The sequence below is a fragment of the Notolepis coatsorum genome, assembly GCF_963971535.1.
Source record: "Notolepis coatsorum genome assembly, chromosome: 4".
In the NCBI taxonomy this organism is placed as follows: Eukaryota; Metazoa; Chordata; class Actinopteri; order Aulopiformes; family Paralepididae; genus Notolepis; species Notolepis coatsorum.
This window is the reverse complement of record NC_140168.1, coordinates 182,024,576-182,041,688: the sequence shown is the minus strand read 5'-3', so window position 1 is coordinate 182,041,688 and position 17,113 is coordinate 182,024,576. Positions and strand designations below refer to the sequence as shown.

The 17,113-nt window shown below is 46.3% G+C and overlaps 1 protein-coding gene across 1 annotated transcript; it reads left to right on the top strand.

Annotated features, from left to right (window-relative positions):
- Positions 1-777: 777 nt before the first annotated feature.
- Positions 778-6,882, top strand: LOC311226772 (uncharacterized protein; the record flags this gene model as incomplete). Its single annotated transcript, XM_084312180.1, has 3 exons — positions 778-859; positions 2,639-5,970; positions 6,640-6,882. 3 exons carry the CDS (start codon positions 778-780, stop codon positions 6,880-6,882), a joined length of 3,657 nt encoding a protein of 1,218 aa, XP_084168306.1.
- Positions 6,883-17,113: the final 10,231 nt, after the last annotated feature.

The window sequence follows — 17,113 nt, the reverse complement described above, 5'->3', positions numbered from 1 at the left end:
GGTCTACCTGTTGTTTTATGCGGACTGTTTGTGGCTTTTTAATTAAACGTTTAATTTAATCCAACGAATTAGTTCTTAAAAGTATGTAAACGGCTCTGAATGAAAAGTGCGCCCGCATTTAGGCCTTTTGGTGTCCTACAGATTTTGACATCTCGTCACTGTCATTATTTGATTTAAAGTTTATTGCTGCTGTGCGGAGAGTATGTCAAGAAAAATAAGCCGAGGGACGAGAGAAAGGGCGAACCAGAGAGCCTGTGTGTTACACGCCATTGAAATGCAAATATCATTGAAGAACAAGGAGAGGTTGTGTGTGCGTGTGTGTGTGTATGTGAATGTGAATGTGCATGCAGCAGGGAAGCAGTCGGAGAGGAGGGGCGCACATTTGGGCAAGTTTAGGGGTTGAGGGGACTTTAGAAAAAACAGCCACACACGCACTCACTCACGGAGCTTCCTATGACATAGTGCAGACGAGACACGGATTTACCACACCTAGAACTTTTTTGTTTTAAAGTTTCTCTCATGAAAAGAAAGTAATTTACAACCGGCGCGGGCAGATTGAATACTTTTTTTTTTTTTTTTTTTTTTCCAATTTCAGTTTTATTCCCCTCAGATCTTGGAAGTTTCGGATGACTACTGTTGAGTGTTTGGATGGTTGTATGCAGCGCGCCTGAGAGCCCCAGCCCCGGCCGCCGCGGTGCTCAGATCCACTGATGCGCCCCTCTCTCTCTCTCCCCCTCTCTCTCTCCCTCTCTCTCTCCGCTCGTCTCCTCGTGAATCATGTCACGCCGGAAGCAGAAGCGACCCCAGCAGCTCGTTAACGCGGACCCGGGGGGCAGCACAACGAGGCTCCTATCTCACGGTGAGCAGCAACAACCGATCTAACCGATTATCATGAGAGAGCAGGTCTATCCCTAAATGGAGAGACCACCAATTGGTGTGACCGTGCAATCCCATTTTTTTGCATGGGGGGGGGGGGTGAACTTCCGACATTATCGATTCATGGCAGACTGTAGGCTACTGTTTGTTATCCCTTTTTTATTTTTATCTACAAATGTTTTACTACGACGCTAATTAATCTCATTAGAACAGCCTACTCTTATTATTGCGTTGCTGTTTTCTGGCTTGGAGTAAAAACGTGCAATGCAACACTTTTACTGTAGGCTAAGTTTGTACTAAAAGTTTGTCAAGTTAAGGAACCCTTTCTGCTTACTTAGCCACTCACTGTTATGGGCCCCCAATAAACAGAGGCCTCGGGTACTCTAGAAAGGGGCCAATAAACTTGTCCCTGTGATCTGAATGGAGGAGGGTTAGCATACATCTGTGGCCATTTTGCCGATATGTTAGTCCTGTAGGAAGCCAACAGGCTGCCCAGTGCCGACTGCTGCAGGCCTTATTAGTATAGAGCAGCTCCTATTTGTTAAGAATAAGGTGCAATGGGGTTGGGGGAGGGGTGCAGGGACTCAGGAGTGTTTTTTGTGTGTGGTAAAAGATTAATCTCTACCCCTCTATTCTCTTTTTCTCTGCCTCCATGCTTCTTTCCCCTATGTTTCCTTCCCCCCTTTCTCTCTCTCCCTCCCCCCTTTCTTTCTCTCCCCAGTACCATTGACTGTATACTTATACACAGTTGGGGGGGGGGGGGGGGGGGTTCGATGGGTAAAAAAAAGAGAGAGAGACTCTTGAGGGGGGAGAGAGAATGCACAGGCACTTAAACTGCGTTACTATAGGCGTGCATATGGATTCAAGTACTTGCACCTATGATGCTTTGCAGGTAACCCCCCCCCCCCCCCCCCCTGCGGAGAGAATGTAAGTTTAGATGGGGTGACTACTTATGCACGTCCTGCAGGCTCTGGGTCGATTTAAAAGGACTAATAGGAGAAGTTGAGCAAGGTACAGTCATTCATTCCATCACTATACCTCTCCAGGAGGGAATAGTTAGTTTGTCTCTCCATTGTTGCGACCCTCCCCCCCTTCTTTCCTCCTCTTACTCTTTCTCACTCCACGCTCAAGATTCTGAAAGAATTTGACCCCTGAGCCGCAGAGGTCAGCTCAGTTGACCAATCAGAGTGTCCGGACAGTGCCCAGAACCCTTAGCGTGGCCCGACCCTTGACCTCCACTGTGACGTAAGGGGGGAAGGGTGAATAGGGAGATGAAAGACGTAACTGCGAGAGGGAGGGGGGCGGGTTAAGAGGGGTTATGGGTTGTCGTGGTGATGGCCATTGTCCTCGGAAACGTGTTGTCATAGCAGCAAGGTGGTCTGGAAGCTTTTTTGTGCTCGCAAGACGTTGGAGGAGTTTTGCTCTGGAGAGCACAGATTGAGACGGGACATTACAAAGACTCCCAGGCCGTGTAAACAGACAGAGGTTTCTATGTGTTGTTTATTTGCTTGTTCAAGGCAATCTCTTGCCAGGCTCTTCTTTTGAAGCTGCAGTTTGGGTGTGAATACCAATTGGCTTAAGATAATAAATTATCGAAAACAATAGAGTAAGCAGGCCCTGTAATAAAAACACAACATTTGTGTTAATTTACATACATTTGAGTTAATATTGCCAGGATATCACAACTTTGATTTTGTATGAGGTTTTTCAAATGTTTAATCCCGCTCTCGTTCTTTCCTCCTTTCTTTCTCTTCATCCTCAGAGGACCAGCTGGCCGTGAAGTCGCCATCCACATCTCTAGGCTCCGAGCTCACCTCGTCGGGGTCCTCCTCCTCGTCGCCCACCTCTCTCCAGGACTGCCAGCCGCCCCTGGCCCCGCGGCCGTCCCCCGGGGGGCTCCACGCGCCCTCCTTGCCCAGCGAGAGCTCTCCGCCTCCCCACTGGCCGAGCCACGTCGCGCCCTACGCCACCTCCCTCCCCAACACCCACTCCTCCCTCTCCCCGGACTTCCCGCACCCGTCGCTGTCCTCCCAGACACGCTCCCCTCCTCCCGTGGGCCAGACCTCCGGCGCTCACGCCCGCCCCCACCAGGGCCTCTCGCACTCCACCATGACCTCCCCGCAGATGGGCAGTTCCGCCACCGCAACCACCTCCTCCTCCTCTTCTTCATCCTCGTCGTCGTCCCAGTGTTTGCCCCCCCGCCGCGACAGCTCCAGCCCGGGCCGGCGACACGCCTCCAGCCCCCCGGGGCAGATCCAGGTGCCCCCCACCCTGGCGGTGCTCCTGGAGGAGCTGAGGGTTTTGCAGCAGAGGCAGATCCACCAAATGCAGATGACGGAGGAGATCTGTCGGCACGTCCTGCGGCTCGGAGGGGCCGTGTTTGCCCAGGATATTAACGCCCAGGCTGGCGGCGGGGAGAGCCGCCAGAAACTGTCTGGAGCCGGGTCACCCTCGCCGACGCACCCCTCCCCGGCCACACCGGTTACCTCCGTGTCGACACTTCTGTCGGGCCTCCCATCCTCCCTGTTCCCCCAGCCCCACGTGTCCAAATCTAGCATTTCGCACACTAACGGAAGTAGAGCCACGCCCTCCTCTTCCTCCATTTGTTCTACCGTTAACTCCTCGGTCGCCTCCCTACACCCCCTCTCTCTGTCACTGGGCCTGCCGCACCGCTACCTCCACGAGAAGGCCTCTAGCGTCTCCGTGTTTGGTCACAGCAACGGGATCAGCTTCTCCGCTCCTCCCCTCCCCGTCTCCAGCCACTCCCAAGACCTCCTGCAGCCCAGCTCCTCGCTGGGGTCCGCCTCCTTGCTGGGGCGCCCACAGCATGCCTGCAAATTCTGCGGGAAGGTCCTGAGCAGCGACTCGTCCCTCCAGATCCACCTGCGGTCGCACACGGGCGAGCGGCCGTACCAGTGTCCGGTCTGCCTGAGCCGCTTCACCACGCGGGGGAACCTCAAGGCCCACTTCCTGCGGCACCGCGAGCAGAACCCCGAGCTGTCCCTCTCCTTGCTGCCCCCGGCGCTGTCCGAGCCGATCCCGCCCAGCGTCACCCCCGGAGCCACCCAGAGGCGGAGGAAGCGGCGGGCAGAGGACGAGGAGCCGTTCAATGGGGTGAAGGGGAGCGTTCCCGGGATGACTGAGAGCATGGCTTTGGGCTTCCTGTCTCCGCGCCCCTCCCCTTCCTCTCTGCCCCTCCCCCCCTCTGTGGACATGGCTCTGTTGTCCACGGCCCATTCTCTGCTGCAGCTGAACCGGGCCTCCGCAGCTGCGGCGGCTAGTGTGTCGGGCGGCACGTTGACTTCTTCCTCCTTGTCTTCCTCCGCGGGCGGCCAGTTCAAAGGTGTGAAGCAGCAGCGGTTTGACGAGAACACCCCTCCTCACGCCGCCCTGCACCCGGCCTCGCCGTACTCTCAGTTGGCCCACCTCCCCAAGCTCCTCTTTCCCGGAGGTACCTCAGCCCACCACCTTGCTCTTCTCCGGCCCCCAACTCATCCCTCCACTTCCCACCTCGCCTCCCCTCATCAACTTCCCTTCCCCTTCCCCCCCTTCCCTAAGCCCTCTGCCTCCTCCTCCTCCCCCACCCCGTCTACCCAGACCTCGGACACCTCCAAGTTGCAGCGGCTAGTACAAAAGCTGGAGAAGCAGCCTCGGGGAGGAGCCTCCGCTTCCTCTTCTGCCTCCTTCTCCTCGCGGACTGAAACCTCCACGAACGGGGACATGCATGGCCATGACCTCAGCATCGCCTCCAGCACCTATCGTAGGGAGATGATGGCAGCTCTGGGCCTGAGCCCCAACACCAGCGCTGGAGTACCCCTGAGCAGCCAGGGGGTGCCTGGTTCCATCTTCACATCCTCTCTGCCCACCACCCTGGCCAGTAACCAGTGTGGGGTGTGTCTGCGTGTCCTCAGCTGCCCCAGGGCCCTGCGTCTGCACCAGGCTACTCATCTGGGCGAGCGGCCCTTCCCCTGTAAGCTATGCGGCCGTTCCTTCTCCACCAAGGGCAGTCTCAGAGCGCACCTGGCCACGCACCGCGCTCGCCCGCCCAATGCTCGCGCCCAGAACTCCTGCCCGCTGTGCCCGCGCAAGTTCACCAACGCCCTGGTTCTCCAACAGCACATCCGTCTGCACCTGGGAGGGCAGTTGCCGCCGGAGGACGACATGCCCCCCGAAGGCGGCACGGAGTCGGAGCACGCCGGCCTAAGCGTCGGGGACTCCTTCGCCCCACCCAAGCCGCAGCAGCTCCTCCCTCTGGCCTTAACGATGAGCAGCAGCTCCAAATCTCCACCCGGTGTCCCCAAACCGGTGTCTCCTCCGAAGCAGCCCGCGGCTACTGACCTGAGCTCCGTGAAGATGGAAGAACCCGAGGCCTCCACGCCCAGCGTTAGCCCACCCCCCCTGGCCCATGACCCCCCCTCAGCCGGAGCCGAGGACCCCCTGCGTCTGGGAGACAACTCGACAGCAGACCACGATGGCCCCGTGAATGGCTCCATGTATGCTGTGGATGAGACCCACACCGACCCGGGCAGCACCAGCCCGTTCAAAGCTCCCATAGCTAGTTGTCACAGCGCTGTGGTCGGTGAAGAGCCGGGGGAGGAAGACGTCCCCCTCTCCCTCTGCATCTCCAGGCCAGCGGTGGACGGCGATCTAGTGCCGAGCGGAGGTATCGACGACGCCCCCTCGTCCACAGAGGTTCAAGCTAGCGCTACAAATGACCCCAAGCCCAGCTGTGAACCTTCCCTGAAATCCCCTGAAGCCGTCGGCCCCGTACCCGCACTCACCCCTCCCGCCAGCCCCAAGGCAGGTCCAGAACCAGAGGAGGCCGCACCGGAGCCAGCCCAGAAAGACGCCGGCCAACATAGCGTGGAGAGCGAGAGCGCCACGCTCCGAGACCCCTCACCGGCCCCGGAGTCGGAGGTGGAAACTACTGAGAGTCCCATGGAGGGGGGCGACGGCACCGAGGAGAAGCCCACCGAGGACCCAGAGCCCTCCGACCCGACCCCGGCACCGCCTGCCCTGCTGGCACCCCGCCCCGACAAACCCTACAGCTGCTCCCAGTGTGGGAAGGCCTATGCCAGCCGCAGTGGACTCAAGGTAAAGGGGGGGGAAAGGAGACGGTAATAGTTTTATAATAATATTATTTTTAAAGAACATGCCAACATTTTGGGAAATTAGCTTATCGTCTTCCCCAGAGCACAATGAATGGAAGCGGACATGGCCGGTTAGCCTAGGCATTGTCCAACTAACACCTCTCCCGAAAGCTAACCGGCCATGTCCGCTTCCATTCATTGTGCTAAGCTAGGCTAACATGCAGCCAGATAGCTTTCTACTGAACGCACAGAGAGCAAACTGGTATCTATATTCTTGTCTCTCTCTGGAGAAGACGGTAAGCAAATTTCCCAAAATGTTGGCGTGTTCCTTTAAGAATGTGTGTGTCCCAGAGATTGTTTAGGTTAAAGACCACCCTCTCTAGAATCACATGTACCACTGCTGGCCTGGAGTTGAAAGCTGGCCCTTCTCTCCTCCGTTCCCTGTAGTCCATTTCTCTCTCAGCCTTCCTACTTTCCATAAGAATATACTTATAGGAGTGGACTGCCCACGCTCATAAGAAATATATATAGCCAGTACTCTGAATAGGGATTTTGATGTTGTAATATGAAGATAAATGCTGAAATATGTGAAGTACAGATTTCATCATTAGACCCAGTGATGAATGTATTGATTATTAACCAAGATGTATTACGTTGTGTCTCCAATTAACAGGGTCACATGAAAACACACCCCGCAGCAGTGACCAACACCCCTTCCAAGATTCAAACCAGTGAAACCAGTGATAATGACATTGTGGAGGATCATAGTTCACATGCGGCCAAGAAGAGCCCCGGAGAGCAGGACGAAGAGCGGGGATTGGCTAAATCTCCAGAGAAAGGCGACAACCTTGAAGCTCCACCAATCAGTGCTGCCTCTGGTGTGGATGATGAGCAACCTATGGACACCACTGTCTAGAAAATTTGCATGATTGGCTGAGTGGCCTCAAGTCAGTTTTCTTATGGTCCTGACAAGGGAATGTATTTTTTTCTCACCGAATGATGACTTTTCTAGAATTATTGATTATATTTTTGTTTGTTTGTTTTTGTTGTTTTTTTTGCATTAGTCAATTAGGTTTAGATTGTCTGTATCTTCGCGTAACATGTAAGATAATTGTGAAATTAGAACTTGGAGACCACTTTGCTATGTATAAGAACACGGCAAGGCCTTATTTTATACATTTCACAGAACTGTCACGATGAGGACTAAGATACTATGAAGTGTTTGTGTGTTTAATTGACCATATTCACACACGACCGCTTTGCGCTTATGTCGCACTCTGTTTTGGATCTCTTTCCACCCCCGGGAATGAGGTGGAAGGAGATCCCAACCTGAGCATGGCATGAGGGCAACATACGGCCGCTGTGTGCTTATGGTCAACGGCAAACATTTCAGAGCACAGGTAATGTCAGGCGTATAAGCTGTAAAATGAGATTCTACAATGGTACATAACAAATGTCATGCCAAAACAGGCCAATTTAGTAGTGGCCATTTTCTTTTATATATAAACCGCAATTACATTTTTTTTTTTTTTTTTTACTTCCTTTTTAATGTGATGCTGCTGAACGTGTTTCTGATGTATTGAGTTGCACTGTGAGTTGCACTGTGTCCACTGCTGTCCATACATCTGTTGGAACATAGACGGAGGAGGATGATGATGATGATGATGTCTATAATATCAAGGATGATTGTGATCGATCAACAATGAATCTGTAAACAATCCTGGTATTTTCAGCTGTCAACTACACTAAGCAGCAAATGGCCTTATTCCTATGATTGTAACCGGTCTTCCTATTGTAATAGACATGCGCTGTCCCGTGTTGGACTGTTGCAGACCCTTTTTTTTTTTTTTTTTTTTATACCGGTGGTACCTACCGGAAATAGCCTCGTCCAAGAGATTTAGCCCCACCCTCTGTATAGTTTATCTTTCTCTGTCCCTCTATCCTCTTCTCTCAGAGCACTTGAGAGTTTAAATGTCTGCCTCTGCAGAAATCCTCTGCACTCATTGTCTTTACCACTTAGCTCAGTTTAGCTTTTGTACGTTTACTTGTTAAACACTATTTTTTTTGTAGTTGTGCTTCCCATATGATGTCAAAAGGATAAAATAAACCAATGGTGATGGTAAAGAAGAGGGCTTGTTTGTTGTGTTTCTAGTGAAGGGGTGGGGTAAACTTTCTCCGTCATTGTCTGGTCTCAGTTAAGCCTATGTCTCTGAATTTATTTATCTGTTTAGGCATTCCGTTCGCATGACTCTTAATTCTCTGTGTCTGAGTGTACTCTGTTGGTCAGTTTTCTGTTTGTGTGTCTGGATGCGGGGGGGGGGGGTCCTTTTGTCTGGGGGGCGCTGGGCTTGCTGTCTGCTAATTCTTCCTTTTTTGCTCTCAATTTCTTTTCATATGTTTCAGTTCCTCGGTTCTGTGTGTGCGCGCGCATGTGCATGTGAAAGGGATAATCAGAGCCTGTATGAGTGTGATTGAAAGTGCAGCTGTAGTAGACCCCCACACACAACCACCACCACCCTTGTGTCATACTCTCTTTCATACTCACTCTTTCATTTCTCTCCCTCACTCTTTCTGCCCCCTCCCTGTGTAATGGGCTGACACACAGGAAGCTCTAATCCTCACACAATGCCACCCCACCCCACCCCCCAGAATGACTTGGGGGGGGGGGGGGGCAGCAGGGACCAACCTGGGCCAGCTGTCCCCAAAATGGCCGCCTCTAATCCCTCCAGTACCGGGGGCTTCGGAAACCATGGCAACCGGTAACCAAGGCGAAGAATTTTCAGGGCAAGGGGGCGACGACAAAAGGAGTTGAAAGGAGCCATGTGTGAGAAGTTTGTACACACGCTGCTCATGGGATACAAGAGGCACGTCTCAATCAAAAAAAAAGTGGGATAAAATTGTGAGACTGCCACACAATGGTAGTTGGCTCCCTCACTTTGAGAACTAGTAGCGGAGGGGTGTTTGATTGATTAATGAAAACTTTGTTAACAGATTGCAGAATGGGTACAATACAGTACGGCTCAATACAAAACAAACTGCTAAGGATGCAGACCAGAAAAATACTTTCGTCTTTCTTGGGTGTGTGTGTGCACGCCGCACGCGTGCTCAACAAGTCCAAAGGGTGATCGGTGTTATGATGACAATTGTCGTCTTTTATCACGGAGCTTATTTGCACGTCTTAATCAAGTTTAATTATTGCCGGAAGGCTGGGAAGAAAGTTTACAAGCTGTTAATGGTCAGCTATTATGGGCATTTTATCAGCCCTCGCTGGTCGAGTCGCCGTCCAAAATAAAGAACAAAGATTAATTGGCTTCACGTGTCCTCGAGATAATCAATAGACGATCAGCTGACATCTCGAGTAAACATTCCGCTAATGATAGGGATAGATAACAGTCCGATGACACCACAAGACCACCTACACCACTAGTATCCAGCTCAGCTCCATTTGAGGAGTTGTTGCAGTGCCTTTTCACTTCCACAAGAGGGAGCCACGGCCCAATGTGTGGGTCTGACGTCACGGGGATGCGCATTCTTTTAAAGAGACGTTGAACCCGCAACAACAATGCCCAGAGTTATCGCCAGTTAATTAAACACCCTGTATAGACAACGTCTCAGCCTCTTCATAATCACATCAACAAGGTGGTTGCCAAAATGGACCGAGGGGTTGCAGTCACACAGAAGTGCTTGACCTTATCTCACAGTCATTGCTGTTTCGTCAAGTTGTTTGCTCTATGGTTTTATTGTCATTTAGAGTAGACTACTGCTCTGTAGTCTGGTCATCGTACGTCTCTCATATGGCTCAGTGTTAGAGTAAGATGATCTGCTAACTTAATGACATATTGTCATAGTTACTCAAACTCAAACTCCTAAGTTCCTTTATAATTGCATACCGCGTAAGTACTCACATCCACCAGAGGGGCAAGAGGTGGGTTGATTACTTTACCTCTACCTAAATCTAATTTTATGAAAATTGCGGTATTTTATAGGGCGATAGATATCCTGGAACTGTCTTCCCGGCGATGTTCGGAACATAAAAATAAAGGAACGACGAACGGCTAGTTTTCAAATACATCTTAAACGCTATTCACACACACACACACATACACACACACAATACAATGTTAGTCTTCAGCACAGCTTGATACATGCACACCGGCACACCCTGATCAATTGTTTTATTTTGTTCTAACTGGACTTTATCTTGTTTTTTCATCTCCTGTTTTATATTTATTTTTATTCTATGACACAGTTTTTTCTCTATTCTATGATTCATGTTCATATGCTTTTCTTATGTTTTAACTTCTATCCGTGTATGTTATCTACATACGTGTATGTTGTTGGACCCCAGGAAGGCCGCTTATAGTCAGCTAATGCGGTTCCGTTTAAATAAACAAATATTAAAAAAATCTCTATTTGCCGTTTTACAGACACAAGCGCAGCTAAAACGGGATGTGTCACCATTTCCCCCTGTGATATGCTATCAGTTTTAATCTTTTTGCATTCTTGCATTTTGTACTTCATTGTTTGCATTTTGTACTTTAGTTTGTATTGTATATTTATATAGTGTTTGGCCTTTATTCTTTTTACTTTTTTACTATATGAAGCACAATCTCAGGAGGAGGCTCATACTACAGAACCAAGCATTTCAGTGTAAATGTACATGTACCTTATTTTATGTGACAAATAAAAAATGAAACTTGAACTTGATCTTCTTCAGCAGCAGCGGTAAACAACTTTGAATGTACTGTGTTGTATTGTGTATTGTACCCATTCTGCACTCTGTTAATACAGTTATCAATCAATCAATCAATCAATCAATCTTCCCAGTGACCCAGCATGACGCACCCAAGCTTTATAACCATTTTAGATGTCATGTAATACTAACGTGGGTGAAATACCGCCATGTTAAATAACTCCTCTCTTTGAGCGATTCATAAAGGTATATAGGATGCCATTCCCACGTCGCATCAAAGGCAGATCAGTGGAGAGGTCAATGATCAATGGTGATGGGCTTTAACTAACCTCCATCGTCTGCACACACAGCATACAGTATAGCATCTCATTACACGAGACATCCTATTGTTTTCGTTATTTATGTCTGGACGGAACAACACATCTTTGTTGATTTAATGGTTTAATAGAAACCCAATAATTTAACGGTGAACCTCGCTGTCATCCGAGACAATAAAGGCAATTAAGCAACGGGCCCCTCCTCCTTCAGCTACCGGCCCCTCTCTCTGCCCCCCTGGTCACCTTGGCAGCAGCGTCAGGAAGCAGCCTGCAGGGGTTTTTATCAGTCGGTTGCACTTGTGAAGTTTCAAGAAACACAGCCGGTGAGCAAAGTCAAGTCAGCGGGGGAGGGAGGCGTGACCGAGACGGAAGGGCAAAGGAGCTCCAGAACAGCACGCCAGAGATTTGCTCACACTCTGACTCAACTGATAGACAGTGAGGGTCGAGACAGACGAGCGAGAGGCAGAAGAACGATGATGAAGGAGGACGTGTTGGAGTGGACATGTGAATAAGGGAAAACGCTCTTGTCAACGTTGTTGAGGTCATCATACGTGTTTTTTGTTCTCAGACCGGCGGATTTCGGAGGACGCTCCTCAGGAGGAAGAGGAGACCGCGGCAGGTCAAGTTCACCACCCGAAGCTCATCTGAAGGTGAGGCCCCTATACGTTGTCGTTTTCACTGCACTGCTCGGCTGGTAGGTATAATAGGGCCCCTTTCTCCAGAATGCTTGGCCCTTGGCTTGGGTATTAGTGTCTGCACTGCAGGGCTATACCAGCAAATATAGTTAATTTACCAAACATATTCAAGTCAAGTAGCCTAATTGTTTGTAACTAATTAATTAACTAACTAACTAATTTAGCGATTGTTGATTGTTGTAGCTGCTATTATGGAACTAAAACATGTGACTTTGAGAATGGAACATTGGATTGGAGTAGAGGATCTTAGAAGATCTCAAGTTGCAAAGAGGTGCAACACTGAGAGGAAGCTGATGAGTGATTGGCTAACTTAATTGGAGAGACATAGGCCTACAGATCACAATGTACTTGGAATTCATTTCTTTTTAGGATATGTTTTTTTTGTCTCTTGGTCTGGTCTCAGACCTGCTCACTGTACCAGTTGTGTTTTTAGAGCTAGTTACAAAATGTCTCTGGTTTGAATTCTTCCACGATAAGATAGGCTTAAGTAAGGATTTGTCTGCATTGTCTGTTTGTTTATTGGAGGTCAATACGACTGAATGAGACCTATTTTCCTAGGGGTTGGGGGATAGGCTACTATGTGAATGGTTTCTTTCAGAAAATCTACTCATCCATCTTGGACAAAGCATTATTAAAGGGACACTTCACAATATTTTTTTATTATTATTATTATTATTATTATTATTATTATTATTATTATTATTATTATTATTATTATTATTATTATTTTTTTTTTTTTTTTTGCACATAATCCCAAGGCTCTAAACTATTTTGCACACATTCATTTAGTTTGACAGGTATTTAGAGTTAATGAGTTTGAATATGGCCACCAGTGATGTCATCAGAGGACACTGAATCCACGTGTTGTTAATTACAGCTGTATAGGAGCCAAAGCTATATATTTAGGTTATTGTATTATATGAATGCTTATATGTTTATTTTTATAACCTTACATTGAAACGGCATTAGGAATATTGATTGGATTTAGATAAAGTCATTGATGTCACAGTATGATGTCATAATCAAACATTCTAGAAAATTTGTGATGTCACAGTATGATGACATAATCAAACATTCTAGAACATTTGTGTATCTATTCAACAATTCTCTCAGAAGAGCTCATTGTGCATCTTGAAACAGTACTGAACAGTACTGAACAGATAGACTGGACAAAGTGAATTGAAGCCTGCATTTCTAGACCAAGGTGCCTTGCCTACCGTTTTGCTGTGTAAAGAGCCGGCAAGTTGATTTACGGCTTTCAGGTGTGGAGGAATTTTGTCATGTGTCGAGTCGGCGGTGATTTTGGAGACTGGGAAAATACAGTTTTCTTACCTTGTAGTAGTGACGTGAATATTTCGTGGCAGTAAACAGCCAAACAATATTTAGTTTAGGAAAATAGCTTTAGGATCACTTCTTTTTTTATTTTATTTGTTTTAATCCTCTCTCCGATTTTTTCTCTGTTTTCTCCCCGTCCCAATTTAGTCATTGTGCCAATTCCCCCCCTCCCCTACCTGGTTGTTGTGCGCATGTTCTCCTACTGGTCGGTACAAGGGAACCTGACCGAATCTTTAGGATCACTTCTGTAAAGAAAGACTTCGCTGTGGAAGAGAAATAAACCATTTGGATATCTTTGTTTTACACCGGAGCGGCTGTGGACATTACTTTTCTTTATCAATGAACGTACTACTCACGAGTAAGCAACTTTAACCAATGAAGTGGACCGTCGGCCCTCATAACAGCTCTATGAATTGATTATTGCAATCCTTATCTCAATCTTTTCATCTACATAATTTCATTGAGCTGTAATTAACAACACAAGGATTCAGTGTCATCTGATGACATCACTGGTGGCCATATTCAAACTCATTTACTCTCAATAATTGTCAAACTATGTGCACAAAATAGTTTAGAGCCTTGGGATTATGTGTGAGATTATGTGCAAAATGAATCAGCCTTGTTTTTCGGGGGAAGTGCCCCTTTAATAATGTTTTGTCTAAAATGGATGTAGATTTCCGCAAAGAAACCCTTCACATATAGCCCATCCCCTGACCCCTAGACTATAGGCAAATAGGTCTCATTCAGTCTTATTGACCTCCAACAAATAAAAATCCTCACTTGAGTCATTACTGGCTATTGGTGACTTTTCAATGTGCTAACCTTTGGGTTGGGTGATCATGTATTTTTTACGTTTTTAGAATTATATCTGGTAAATAACATGTTTAACCTTCAGGTACTTGTATTGGTAGAGCTCAAGAACTTAATAATAAAAATTATGGGTGGATTGTTCAGCTATCGACTGTGAGAGAGTTCCACCCTGTTAGGGACATATACATAGCTATTGCAAAGTGTTAATAATGTAAATATTCAACAATACTTAGCTTTTCTTCCACCTTATGTGTCCCTTATTTCATCATATATATGGTTTTATTTGAATAATAATGAAACAAGAATTGTGGAGTACAACATTTGTTTATTATTCAGAACAATCACATAATGCACCCAATTTACCCCAAATGGTAAATAATTAAACAATCTTGCCTAATAAAAAACATGTATGCTGTTGATCCTTTTCAACTTTCCAAATTAACATTAAAACATTTAACATAGTTAAGTTATTTAAAAAGAAAAGGACCCTAATTGCACCGAGGCACAGTACCTGACTGTCAACATACCAGCTGAGAAAACTCCACCCTCCTTTCTGACACATAGAATAGCTGAACTGAGGACTTTTGCATGTTCATCTTTTGGAACAGCACTTCTGCGTTGGGGATGTCTTCTCCCAAGCGAACAAGTCTGTTGGCCGATCGCTTCAGGGTCCCATCCGGAGCCACATTGCCATGACTGGCTTCGAAAAAGTTCCAAGAGATATCAAACCCCCTTTTGAACGGCTCAGTACACAGCAGGAAGAAATACCCCCTTTGCTGTACTGTGTCGCTGGCCCGTCACGGAAGAAGTGCAGCCGTTGCACTAGGGGGAATTTCTCCTTTACCATATCCAGCACCGGGTACAGGTGGGCCCAGATGGCCGATGGGTCGTGCCTCAGAGAAGGGGAGATAGAACAAAAGCTCAGAGGTGACTGGGAGGATGTGTACAGAATACCAGTGTGGAGGGTGGCTGGCTGATGGGATCCCCCAAAGTAGACAGACTGAACCTCATTTGTGTACTTGCAGCCATAATTTTCACTGAAGTCAACATGAATAAGGCATTCAAGTTTCTCCCTCAGTATTGCCACCGGATGTTGAAGATATGTTGCCGATATGATGAGGATATGTTGTTTCCATTGTGGTACATAGTGGAGGAATTAAAAAAAGAGGCATTTTGGAACTCTCAAAAAATAAAACTGGTGGTTTTAAAATCTGCATCGTTTTTCAGCACACATGCCTCTCCCATGTTCATTGCTCCATACTTCCAAACGAAGATCACGACATCCTCTAAAACAGTGGTCACCAACCTTTTTAAGCCCAAGATCACTTTTTTTTTGGTGAAGGCAAGATCTACCTATTGAAGCGTTGAGAGAAAAAGACAGCCAAGATTGTACTTTAAACTAAATTACTTTTATTTGCCTGTATTCTAATTACATGCAATGCTTTGGTCCAACATTAAAACGTCAAAGTAGAACTGTAATATGTACTTTCTCAGTCAGTGCTAAGTGCAGTCTTATGCAGCATCACTTTTCACATCAAAACAAAAGTAGAACTGTAATGTGGACTTTCTCATATTATTAACATTGACAAACATATTTACAATTAGCATTTTATAAAGTAGAACTGTAATGTGTACTTTCTCAGTCAGTGCTAAGTGCAGTCATCTTATGCAGCATCACTTTTCACATCAAAACAAAAGTAGAACTGTAATGTGGACTTTCTCATATTATTAACATTGACAAACATTTACAATGAGCATTTTATAAAGTAGAACTGTAATGTGTACTTTCTCAGTCAGTGCTAAGTGCAGTCATCTTATGCAGCATCACTTTTCACATCAAAACAAAAGTAGAACTGTAATGTGGACCTTCTATTAATTAACATTGCCAAACATATTTACAATTAGCATTTTATAAAGTATAACTGTAATATGTACTTTCTCAGTCAGTGCTAAGTGCAGTCCTCTTATGCAGCATCACTTCACATCAAAACAAAAGTAGAACTATAATGTGGACTCCCATATTATTAACATTAGAAAATGCTAATTGTGAATATGTTTGTCAAAGTAGAACTGTAATATGTACTTTCTCAGTCAGTGCTAAGTGCAGTAATCTTATGCAGCATCACTTTTCACATCAAAACAAAAGTAGAACTGTAATGTGGACTTTCTCATATTATTAACATTGACAAACATATTTACAATTAGCATTTTATAAAGTAGAACTGTAATGTGTACTTTCTCAGTCAGTGCTAAGTGCAGTCATCTTATGCAGCATCACTTTTCACATCAAAACAAAAGTAGAACTGTAATGTGGACTTTCTCATATTATTAACATTGACAAACATTTACAATGAGCATTTTATAAAGTAGAACTGTAATGTGTACTTTCTCAGTCAGTGCTAAGTGCAGTCATCTTATGCAGCATCACTTTTCACATCAAAACAAAAGTAGAACTGTAATGTGGACCTTCTATTAATTAACATTGCCAAACATATTTACAATTAGCATTTTATAAAGTATAACTAATATGTACTTTCTCAGTCAGTGCTAAGTGCAGTCCTCTTATGCAGCATCACTTCACATCAAAACAAAAGTAGAACTATAATGTGGACTCCCATATTATTAACATTAGAAAATGCTAATTGTGAATATGTTTGTCAAAGTAGAACTGTAATATGTACTTTCTCAGTCAGTGCTAAGTGCAGTAATCTTATGCAGCATCACTTTTCACATCAAAACAAAAGTAGAACTGTAATGTGGACTCTCAGGGAAAGATAAAAAAAAATTAAAATAAAAAAATTTCCAGGGAAAGATCTACAGGGAAGGTCTCAAAGATCGACCAGTCGATCAAGATCGACGGGTTGGTGACCACTGCTTTAAAACATAAGCAAAGGACTCATACCTCCAATAATATTTACTTTCACACAAATAATAATTTTATTTTATTTTACTTTCCTTACCAAGAGTCACATTTTCCAAATGGTGCACACCTCAATTTGGTTTGGAACTAAACCCTTGGTTTCCAGCAGAGGGGCTACGCCCCCGCTAACCATACTTACAACTTCCTTCCATACGGTAATAACGCCACGCCTTACTTGAAGGGATCGATAGGAGGTGTGTTAGAACCGAGGGTGTAACCTTGAGTCAATCAGAAGGAGCCCTTATCAGCTGCTCATTGTACCTTTGCCCCCTCCTCTCCTAAGAACCTCTCCTCACCCGTCTCTGACTGTCACTCTTTTGATCACGTGCGAAAGACACAGTCCCTCTTCCTCCACAATCACTTCCTTGCGGACTCTT